Genomic DNA, 12,081 nt, shown 5'->3' on the forward strand with positions numbered 1-12,081 from the left:
CCCTATGTGGTGCACAACTTCGGACCAGAGCTTGGTAGTGCACTACAGTATGTAATGGATGGGGTGCCATTTGGGACACAGTCATAGTTAACCAAGCTAATGGACAATTATATTTTATGTAATAAAATAACATGGGAAATTTTCTCGCTCGTCCGATTCAAAGGGTCAATCATCCCTGAAATGAGCCGAAATCCAGAGGCAAAAAATGTGAGGTTTCTTTCTGTCCATCTGGTCCATGTACAATGAAGTCTGATTTACAAAACTGGTTCAAATAAGCAATTCCTCCATTGTCCACCCCAAGGCCTGCACTGACAGCTTATCACAATTAATGCCTGTGAGTGGCAAGGTGCTGTCAAGTTCCAGAACAGACACACACAGATGGACACACCAACCTGGTCTTAGAGCATTTTGTATTATTTTGTAAGAAAATCCGAGACACTCCAATTAGTATGATATGTTACATTTTGTATGGTATGTGTTATTTTGTGGATGTCCATCATCCATTTCAAATCCAATTGTATTTGTCACGTACGCAAGGTTATTGCGAGTGTAGAGAAATGCTTGTGCTTGTAGTGCAGCAATATCAACAAATAATTTAACAATTCCACAACAACTACCTAATACACACAAATCTAAGTAAAGGGATGGAATAAGGATGTGTACATATAATTATATGGATGAGCAATAACTGAGCGATATAGGCAAAATGCAGTAGATGGTATAAAATACAGTATATACATATGGGATGAGTAATGCAAGATATGTAAACATCATTATTACTATATGTTAGAGTGGCCAATGATTTCAAGTCTGTATGTAGCCAGCAGCCTCTCTGTGTTAGTGATGGCTGTTTATCAGTCTGATGGCCTTGAGATAGAAGCTATTTTTCAGTCTCTCGGTTAGTAGCGGGTTGAACAGGCAGTGGCTCGGGTGGTTGTTGTGCTTGATGATCTTTCTGGCCTTCTTGTGACATTGTGTGCTGTAGGTGTCCTGTAGGGGAGGTAGTTTGCCCCCGGTGATGCGTTGTGCAGACCGCACCACCGTCTGGAATGCCCTGCAGTTGTGGGCGATACAGTTGCCGTACCAGGTGGTGATACAGCCCAACAGGATGCTCTCAATAGTGCATCTGTAAAGGTTTGTAAGGGTTTTAGGTGACAAGCCACATTTCTTCAGCCTACCGAGGTTCAAGAGGCGCTGTTGCGCCTTCTTCACCACACTGTCTGTGTGGGTGGACCATTTCAGTTTGTCTGTGATGTGTACGCCGAGGAACGTAAAACTTTCCACCTTCTCCACTGCTGTCCCATCGATGTGGATAGTGGGGTGCTGTTTCCTGAAGTTCACGATCATCTCCTTTGTTTTGTTGATGTTGAGTGAGAGGTTGTTTTCCTGGCACCACACTCCGAGTGCCCTCACCTCCTCCATATACAGTAGGCTGTCTCGTAGTTGTTGGTGATCAAACCTACTACTGTTGTGTCGTCTGCAAACTTGATGATCGAGTTAGAGGCGTGTATGGCCATGCAGTCATGGGTGAACAGGGAGTACAGGAGGGAGCTGAGCACGCACCCTTGTGGGGCCCCAGTGTTGAGGATCAACAAAGCGGAGATTTTGTTTCCTACCTTCCACCTGGGGGCGGCCCGTCAGGAAGTCCAGGACCCAGTGGCACAGGGCGGGGTTTGAGACCCAGGGCCTCAAGATTAATGATGAGCTTGGAGGGTAATATGGTGTTGAATGCTGAGCTATAGTCAATGAACAGCATTCTTACATAGGTATTCCTCTTGTCCAGATGGGATAGGGCAGTGTGCAGTGTGATGGTGATTGCATCGTCTGTGGACCTATTGCAAATTGCAGTGGGTATAGGGCAAGGGGGGGGGGCACTTCAATCCAGCCCACGAGACATAAAAAAAAAATGCGGCCCTCCGTTGAATTTCAAAATCCCGATGTGGCCCTTGAGCCAAAAAGTTTGACCACCCCTGGTCTAGGGTGACGGGTAAGGTGGAGGTGATATGATCCTTGACTACTCTCTCAAAGCACTTCATGATAACAGATAGTCATTCAGTTCAGTTACCTTTGCCTTCTTGGGTACAGGAACAGCAATTTCGTATTATATGTGCCAAGTTTGCAAAACTTACCATATGTTACGATCTGCCAAACCTATGATATGTTGTGAATTCTGGCTAGCTGGCTAACGTTAGCTAGCTGGCTAATGTTAGCCAGGCTAGGAGTTAGGGGTTAGAGTTAAGGTTAGGTTTAAGTTTTGGAGTTGGGTTAGGGGAAGGGTTAGCTAACATGCTAAGTAGTTGCAAAATAACTCAAATGCTAAAGTCATCTGTGATGAGATTAGAACTTGAAACCTTTCGGTTGCTAGACATTCGCGTTATACACCCACTCATCCACCCCGACCAACCACCTGACTTTCATTTTTTCCTTAAATAACCATCTGTTTTATGTAACCATACCAAACGTAAAATATCATACTAATTTCAGTGTCCCAGGTTTATATTGGGACACTATGAGACCAGGCTGCACACACAGACAAACCCACACACCTCCCCGTCCTCCTCTTCAGTTAGTCTCTAGAAGTGCTGGAGCCTCTGGTCAGGTCACTGCCTCAATACTGACAGCTCTGTCAGCCTGCAGGGCTCAGGAAAGAGTGTGTGTGTGTGTTAGAGGCGGCTGGTGGGAGGAGCTATAGGAGGACGGGCTCATTGTAATAGCTGGAATGGAATATATGGAACGGTATTAAACCTATGGAAACCACATATTTGACTCCATTTATCCAATTCCAGAAATTACAACGAGGCCATCCTCCAATAGCTCCTCCCACCAGCCTCCTCTGGTGTGTATGTGTAGTTATACAGTATATGTGCAGTGTGTGTGTGTGTGTGTGTGTGTGTGTGTGTGTGTGTGTGTGTGTGTGTGTGTGTGTGTGTGTGTGTGTGTGTGTGTGTGTGTGTGTGTGTGTGTGTGTGTGTGTGTGTGTGTGTGTGTGTGTGCGTGCCTGCCTGCCTGCCTGCCTCTGTTTGTTTGCTGATTGTGGATTCTAACTCTGCGCTGCTCTCGCGGGGACGGTGCACAAACAGACAGAGACTCTGAGAGCGCTCCCTCTCTGTCTTTCAGGAGAGACAGCCACTGTTCAAATATGTTTTGAAGCCTCCGCAGCAGAGGGCAAAGAAACAGACAGCTGCAGCAGAGGCCTCACACACCTCCTCTCCTCGTCTCTCGTTCAAATCTCTATATTTTGAGACTCACTCTTTTCAAAGAGAGCAGAGTGACTTTGTTCAAAGAGCTTCAAGTACATTGCTGTGTGACTGTTAGCAGAGGTGTCACGCCCATAGGGGGCACAGGGGCATGTGCCCCCTCAGATTTGTCCTGTTTAAAAAAATTCAAAATATACACAATGTTTTGTAGAATTGTGTTGTTGTTGTTTCTCTGTAATACTACTAGCCAACTAGCAATTCTTTCAAGTTGGTTTCATCTCGCCCAGATGGGTTCTCAATCTCCCAACCTCATGACTAGCTATCAAGAAGCCATTTCAGGCTATCAATCCAATTAGAGTAGCTAGCTTGTCTAACTATCTTAGCTGGCCTGCTGGCAAGGTTGTTAGACTTTAGAAAGCAAGCAGTTACTAGATGTACTGAATAAGACTTACATTCTTTTCAATATTCTACCCAGATTTTTAGCAGAGATGTAGAGAAGCATATTTAGTTAATATTTTGGTTTTAAGTAGTCAGGAGGATACAGACAGCTCAAGAGGTATGCTTAGATATCTTTATCTACTTCTCCAGAGTCAGATTGACTCTTAGATAGCATTTGTATGTCTTTGAGTGCAGTGTTAACGCAATAACGAAGTCTATGGTAACTGCTAGCATGCTAGTAGATACCATAGACTTCCAGTCATTGTGCTAATGCTAGTTAGCATTAATCCAGATCACCCACCAGCCATCCAATGTACTTTGTGCCCCCTTAGATGTTTGGGGTACATGACACCCTTGTCTGTTAGGCTACAGTAAACTAACACTACAGTAGGGAAGGCATTTCTTCAAAGTTGTGTGGGTCGTTGCATTGTATTGCTCACTAACCACACTGACTTCATCCTTTCAAAGCAACTATTATAGAGGGATTTATTTTCAAGGGAAATATTGAGGCTGGCGGAATCCTTTGCAATACATTATCTCAAATGTCAGAGGTTTACTTTACGGAAATAATGGCTCCATTCCAGTGCATTGACTCTATCCATTTGTTTCAGTGCAATGACTCTATCCATTCATTCCAGTGCATTGACACTATCCATTATTTTCAGTGCATTGGGTTCATATATTTATTTGAGTCCATTGGATATACATACATTTTAGTGAATTGTGAGTATTTGTGTGTTGTTTACTAGAGTGCATTGGGTGCATGTGCTGATCACATATGTAGGAGTACAGGCCCAGGGGCGTGCTTTGAGAAAAGTGACCACTCACCTCCTATTTGATGTATTTATTTTTGAACTTTTATTTAACTAGGCAAGTCGGTTAAGAACAAATTCTTATTTACAATGACGGCCTACCAAAAGGCCTCCTGTGGGGACGGGGGCTGGGATTAAAAATACAAAATCAAATATAGGACAAAACACATCACGACAAGAGAGACACCACAACACTATATAAAGAGAGACGTATAAAGACAACAACATAGCATGGTAGCAACACAACATGATAACACAACATGACAACAACATGGTAAGACAACAACATAGCATGGTAGCAACACAACATAGTAACAACACAACATGACAACGACATGGTAGCAACACAACATGACAGCAGCCCAGCATGGTAGTAGCACAAGACATGGTACAAACATTATTGGGCACAGACAACAGCACAAAGGGCAAGAAGGTAGAGACAACAATACATCACGCCAAGCAGCCACAACTGTCAGTAAGAGTGTCCATGTATCCTGTCAAATGATTTGTCACATGTGCCGAATACATAAATTATAATGCAAAAGGAATAGAATACACAATAATGAAGCTATATACAGGGAGGACCAGTACCAGATCACTCTGCAGAGGTACGAGGTATTGGAGGCAGGGTAAAGTGACTAGGTATCAGGATAGATAATAATAATAAGGTATTAGAGGTACATATGTACATGGATGCAGGGTAAAGTGACTAGGCATCAGGATAGATAATAATAAGGTATTAGAGGTAGATATGTACATGAAGGCAGGGTAAAGTGACTAGGCATCAGGATAGATAATAATAAGGTATTAGAGGTAGATATGTACATGGAGGCAGGGTAAAGTGACTAGGCATCAGGATAGATAATAATAAGGTATTAGAGGTAGATATGTACATGGAGGCAGGGTAAAGTGACTAGGCATCAGGATAGATAATAATAAGGTATTAGAGTTAGATATGTACATGGAGGCAGGGTAAAGTGACTAGGCATCAGGATAGATAATAATAAGGTATTAGAGGTAAATATGTACATGGAGGCAGGGTAAAGTGACTAGGTATCAGGATAGATAATAATAAGGTATTAGAGGTAGATATGTACATGGAGGCAGGGTAAAGTGACTAGGTATCAGGATAGATAATAATAAGGTATTAGAGGTAGATATGTACATGGAGGCAGGGTAAAGTGACTAGGCATCAGGATAGATAATAATAAGGTATTAGAGGTAGATATGTACATGGAGGCATGGAGGCATCAGGATAGATAATAATAAGGTATTAAGTAAATATGTACATGGAGGCAGGGTAAATCAGGATCAGATAGATAATAATAAGGTATTAGAGGTAGATATGTACATGGAGGCAGGGTAAAGTGACTAGGCATCAGGATAGATAATAATAAGGTATTAGAGGTAGATATGTACATGGAGGCAGGGTAAAGTGACTAGGCATCAGGATCAGGATAGATAATAATAAGGTATTAGAGGTAGATATGTACATGAAGGCAGGGTAAAGTGACTAGGCATCAGCATCAGGATATATAATAATAATAAGGTATTAGAGGTAGATATGTACATGAAGGCAGGGTAAAGTGACTAGGCATCAGCATCAGGATATATAATAATAATAAGGTATTAGAGGTAGATATGTACATGGAGGCAGGGTAAAGTGACTAGGCATCAGGATAGATAATAATAATAAGGTATTAGAGGTAGATATGTAGCAGTCCTATGGCTATAATAGTCATTTAGCAGTCCTATGGCTATTTAGCAGTCCTATGGCTATTTAGCAGTCTTATGGCTATTTAGCAGTCCTATGGCTATTTAGCAGTCTTATGGCTATTTAGCAGTCCTATGGCTATTTAGCAGTCTTATGGCTATTTAGCAGTCTTATGGCTTGAGGGTAGAACCTGTCTCGGAGCCTGTTGGTCCGAGAGCCAATTGTCTGGTATCGTTTGTCAGAGGTAGCAGAGTGAACAGTCTATGGCTTAGGTGGCTGGAGTCTTTAGCAATATTTCAGTCCTTCCTCTGACACCGCTTGATACAAAGGTATTGGATGGCAGGGAGCTCGATCCCAGTGATGTATTGGGCTGTATTGAAGCTCTTGACCCGCTCTCTGACCGTCTCATTGCCGTCGGTGATCAGGCCTCCCACCGTTGTGTCATCAAACAACCTGATAATGGTATTGGGGGTCAGCGTGGAGTGGTGTTGTTGCCTACCGTCACCACCTGGGGACGGACTGTCAGGAAGTGGAGTGGGTAAGGTATCTGGGATGAAGGTGTTGATGTGTGTTATGACCAGCCTTTCAAGCATAATTACAGACTGGGACAAGGAGAGATTGAGAATGTCAATGAAGACACTTGGCAGCTGGTCTTCGTACGCTTTGAGAGCGCACCCTGGTGTTCCATCTGGCCCGGCGGCCTTGCGAGTGTTTACCTGTTTAGAGCTTGTAACTTTTATAACTCAAAGTTGGGTTTCCCTTTCTAATCTGTTATCGTCTCCAAGCCCTGCCACATACGACTAGTGTCAGAGCCGATGTAATAGGATTCCACCTTCCTCCTATATTGTCCTCTTTCATGTTTGATGTCTCGTCAGAGCTCGTAGCGGGCTTTCTAAGTCTGGGCCTTGTCTGTGTCCCGTTCTTTGTAAGCGGTAGCTCTTGCCTTTAGCCCAGCGTGGATATTGCCTATAATCCATGTTTTCGGGGGGTTTGGATGCCTTCTTATAGTCACTGGTCACCATAGCAGCACCCACCTGTAGCACACACTCCATTAGGTATATTTCACTGGTCAACCCCAAAGCCAATTCCTCCATTGGCCGCCTTTCCTTCCAGTTCTCTGCTGCCAATGACTGGAACGAATTGCAAAAATCACTGAAGCTGGAGACTCATATCTCCCTCACTAACTTTAAGCACCAGCTGTCAGATCAGCTCACAGATCACTGCACCTGTACATAGCCCATCTGTAGAAACCCCATCCAACTACCTCATCCCCATACTGTTATTTATTTATGTTTAGCTCCTTTGCACCCCAGTATCTCTACTTGCACATTTATCTTCTGCACATCTATCACTTCAGTGTTTAATTGCTAAATTGTAATTATTTCGCCACTTATAGCCTAGTTATTGCCTTACCTCCCTTATCATATCTCATTTGCACACAGTGTATATAGACTTTTTCTATTGTGTTATTGACTGTATGTTAGTTTATTCCATGTGTAACTCTGTGTTGTATGTGTCAAACTGCTTTGCTTTATCTTGGCCATGTCACAGTTGTAAATGAGAACTTGTTCTCAACTGGCCGACCTGGTTAAATAAAGGTGAAATAAAACAATGAAACTGTCGGGACTTCCTCTATGCACTTATTGATTAAAACCGTGACTGATGTGGTAACCTCGTCAATGCTATTGGATAGCGGAACATATCCCAGTCTGTGTGCTAGAAAAACAGTCTGGCGTCTGCCTCATCAGACCACTTCCGTATTGAGTGTGGCACTGGTAACCTATGAACTGAGGGTTGGGTGTGTGTGTGTGTGTTTGTGTGTGTGATGGTGGGGAGATCTGACAAAACGTTGACGCATCAAAGGCAGAGAGCATGACTGGCATTTTCATCTGAGGCCCAGGCACTGAGCTTTGATCACCACAGCTGCATGGACCGACTACATGGAGATGGATTTCAACTCTTCCACAGCACGGGGCTTTTGCATATTACATTGCTTGCTAGAATTTAGTGAGAAGCCAACATGTGCAGTTTGTGTGTTGGCTTGTTTACATGTACAGTGCACGGTGTGTATGAGAGGAGGAAGGCTGACGTCTGTAAGATATGGTCGACAGAGAAACCCATTAGTCTCCAAAGGAGATCATCTTTCCTATACATTTTCACGGTACATTTCCAAGTATGTTATTCAGGCAGACTTTAATACAAAACAAAGGAAACGCTTGTCTCAGTCGCTCTCCTCCCCTCTGTCTCTCCTCCTCCTCCTCCACACAGGGAAGTTCACGTGTATCGAGGTGCGATTCCACCTGGAGAGACAGATGGGCTATTACCTGATCCAGATGTACATCCCCAGCCTCCTCATCGTCATCCTCTCCTGGGTCTCCTTCTGGATCAACATGGACGCCGCGCCCGCCAGAGTGGCGCTGGGCATCACCACCGTGCTCACCATGACCACCCAGAGCTCCGGTTCTAGAACGTCTCTACCTAAGGTGGGTCGGGGTGCAGAGTGTGTGAGAGTGTGAGTGGGGGTGCGGTTGTGTGGGTTGGCAGGAGAGTGTGTTGTGTGCATCACCACTGGGCTCGCCCAAAAAGGTGTCCCTTCTTCAGGACTGACTGTCCGCTGTTGATTTATGGTCTAGGTACAGGGTGACTTTTTCGGTTTGCTTAACAAGGCCTTTATCTGGAGACTTTGTGTCCGTCTGTCGGTCTGTCTCTTTTCTCTGACTGTGTGACTGTGACTTTGTCTCCGTCTGTCGGTCTGTCTCTGCTCTCTGACTGTGACTGTGACTTTGTCTCCGTCTGTCAGTCTGTCTCTTTTCTCTGACTGTGTGACTGTGACTTTGTCTCTGTCTGTCTCTGCTCTCTGATTGTATGACTGTGACTTTGTCTCCGTCTGTCGGTCTGTCTCTTTTCTCTGACTGTGTGACTGTCACTTTGTCTCTGTCTGTCTCTGCTCTCTGACTGTGTAACTGTGTAACTGTGACTTTGTCTCCGTCTGTCAGTCTGTCTCTTTTCTCTGACTGTGTGACTGTGACTTTGTCTCCGTCTGTCGGTCTGTCTCTTTTCTCTGACTGTGTGACTGTCACTTTGTCTCTGTCTGTCTCTGCTCTCTGACTGTGACTGTGACTTTGTCTCCGTCTGTCAGTCTGTCTCTTTTCTCTGACTGTGTGACTGTGACTTTGTCTCTGTCTGTCTCTGCTCTCTGATTGTATGACTGTGACTTTGTCTCCGTCTGTCGGTCTGTCTCTTTTCTCTGACTGTGTGACTGTCACTTTGTCTCTGTCTGTCTCTGCTCTCTGACTGTGTGACTGTGACTTTGTCTCCGTCTGTCAGTCTGTCTCTTTTCTCTGACTGTGTGACTGTGACTTTGTCTCCGTCTGTCAGGCTGTCTCTTTTCTCTGACTGTGTGACTGTGACTTTGTCTCTGTCTGTCTCTTTTCTCTGACTGTGTGACTGTGACTTTGTCTCCATCTGTCGGTCTGTCTCTGCTCTCTGACTGTGTGACTGTGACTTTGTCTCCATCTGTCGGTCTGTCTCTGCTCTCTGACTTTGTGACTGTGACTTTGTCTCCATCTGTCGGTCTGTCTCTGCTCTCTGACTTTGTGACTGTGACTTTGTCTCTGTCTGTCTCTGCTTTCTGACTGTGTGACTGTGACTTTGTCTCTGTCTGTCTCTGCTCTCTGACTTTGTGACTGTGACTTTGTCTCCGTCTGTCGGTCTGTCTCTGCTCTCTGACTGTGTGACTGTGACTTTGTCTCCATCTGTCGGTCTGTCTCTGCTCTCTGACTTTGTGACTGTGACTTTGTCTCCATCTGTCAGTCTGTCTCTGCTCTCTGACTTTGTGACTGAGACTTTGTCTCCGTCTGTCGGTCTGTCTCTGCTCTCTGACTGTGTGACTGTGACTTTGTCTCCGTCTGTCGGTCTGTCTCTGCTCTCTGACTGTGTGACTGTGACTTTGTCTCCGTCTGTCGGTCTGTCTCTGCTCTCTGACTGTGACTGTGACTTTCTCTCTGTCTGTCTCTGCTCTGTGACTGTGTGACTGTGACTTTGTCTCTGTCTGTCGTTCTGTCTCTGCTCTCTGACTGTGACTGTGACTTTGTCTCTGTCTGTCTCTGCTCTCTGACTGTGTGACTGTGACTTTGTCTCCGTCTGTCGGTCTGTCTCTGCTCTCTGACTGTGTGTCTGTGACTTTGTCTCCGCCTGTCGGTCTGTCTCTGCTCTCTGACTGTGTGACTGTGACTTTGTCTCTCTGGTGTTGTAGGTGTCCTATGTGAAGGCCATCGACATCTGGATGGCGGTGTGTCTGCTCTTCGTATTCTCCGCTCTGCTCGAGTACGCCGCCGTCAACTTTGTCTCCAGGCAACACAAGGAACTCTTAAGACTCCGCCCGCGGAGAACGAAGAAGAAGGTAACGTTTACAGACCAATCTAGAACACGTTCGTCGATTCAGAGCGTGAAAAAACAACTCCGTGCAACAATGACTGCATATTGCCGTTATGGTGTGGTTCCTTAAGGAGCTCTGAGGCTGAAGTAAATGGTCACATAGCACTAATGACTAACTCATATCTCAATGTTTTAGCACCTAACAAACAATGAAACAAGCAATTCTATTCTTCACAGATATATCCTTCTCAGACATACAGTACATGTACACTGAGTATACCAGGCATTAGGAACACCTTCCCCTTTTTCCGTCAGAACAGCCTCAATTCGTTGTGACAAGGTGGCAAAAGCGTTCCACAGGGATGCTGGCCCATGTTGACTTCAATGCTTCCCACCACTGTGTCAAGTTGTCTGGATGTCCTTTGGGTGGTGGACCATTCTTGATACGCACGGGAAACTGTTGAGTGTGAAAAACCTAGCAGGGTTGCAATTTCTTGACACAAACCATTGCACCTGGCACCTACTACCACACCCTGTTGAAAGTCACTTAAATATTTTGCCTTGCCCATCTTTTGCCTTGGCACACACATACAATCCATGTCTCAGTTGTCTCAAGGCTTAAAAATCCTTCTTTAACCTGTCTCCTCCCCTTCATCTACGCTGATTGAAGTGGATTTAACAAGAGACATCAATAAGGGATCATAGCTTTCACCTGGATTCACCTGGTCAGTCTGTCATGGAAAGAGCAGGTGTTCTTAATTTTCTGTCCACTTTGTGTATATGTTGAGAGTTTATACCACAGATTGTATTATATTGGATTGCTAATGAAAAGAGCTTGTAGCACTGTAGCAAACCATAACTAGTTGTGTCAAAGTCCATGAAACAAGCAGTGTGACATGAAATGTTGTCTGAAGACTGTCTGAGGATGTTGAGAAATGTCAAAAGATGAGGTTGACAGAGGAGCTCTGGGAATTAGTCGGCCAAAAATGTGACTTGACGGATGTCGGGGCGGCTTAGTGGCCTTGACTCTGTGGTTAATTGGGTTTCTGGCCTTTTGGACATTTTAAAAGATTAAGCCGGAAAAGTCCAATTATACGCTGTCTGTCACTAAATCGGGCCCAAGCCTGGACTCTGGGCCTGGGTCAGATATATCATGTCTCTGTGGTCAAAAGGCTTGCTTATTTAGGTTATTGAAGCTATTTATCCAGGCAATTCAGTTGCGGTCAAATTCTTACTCATGAAAGTAGACCATAGAACATTTGCATAATATTTGTATTCGGACTAGGCAAAACAACATGGCCTTGTTTGACACAAAGAAAAAGTTGAGGCACACCAGCAAAGCAACTTCCCCAACAGGTGCAACGTTCTACCATCCATCCAGTCAACACTGCTCCCCTGTGGCCATATACTGTTACTACACCAACCTGACGTGCACCAAGGATAAAACTTCCAATGTTTACTTCGACATGTTTACTACAAAGCTTCCTGGAGGACAGAACGGGTCAGTGTCTGAACATTTGGCTGATGTCTGTGTTTCTTCCTA

At 44.6% G+C, this 12,081-nt stretch overlaps 1 protein-coding gene across 1 annotated transcript in view; it reads left to right on the forward strand.

Annotated features, from left to right (window-relative positions):
- Positions 1–12,081, forward strand: part of LOC124001182 (glycine receptor subunit alpha-3-like) — a 109,148-nt gene that overhangs the window by 91,453 nt on the left and 5,614 nt on the right. Inside the window, exons 7-8 of the mRNA XM_046307786.1 lie at positions 8,430–8,644; positions 10,417–10,563. Coding sequence (XP_046163742.1) covers positions 8,430–8,644; positions 10,417–10,563 — 362 coding nt within the window. The remainder of the gene's footprint in view (positions 1–8,429; positions 8,645–10,416; positions 10,564–12,081) is intronic.

This window comes from Oncorhynchus gorbuscha, linkage group LG17 (genome assembly GCF_021184085.1).
Source record: "Oncorhynchus gorbuscha isolate QuinsamMale2020 ecotype Even-year linkage group LG17, OgorEven_v1.0, whole genome shotgun sequence".
NCBI classification, from domain to species: Eukaryota; Metazoa; Chordata; class Actinopteri; order Salmoniformes; family Salmonidae; genus Oncorhynchus; species Oncorhynchus gorbuscha.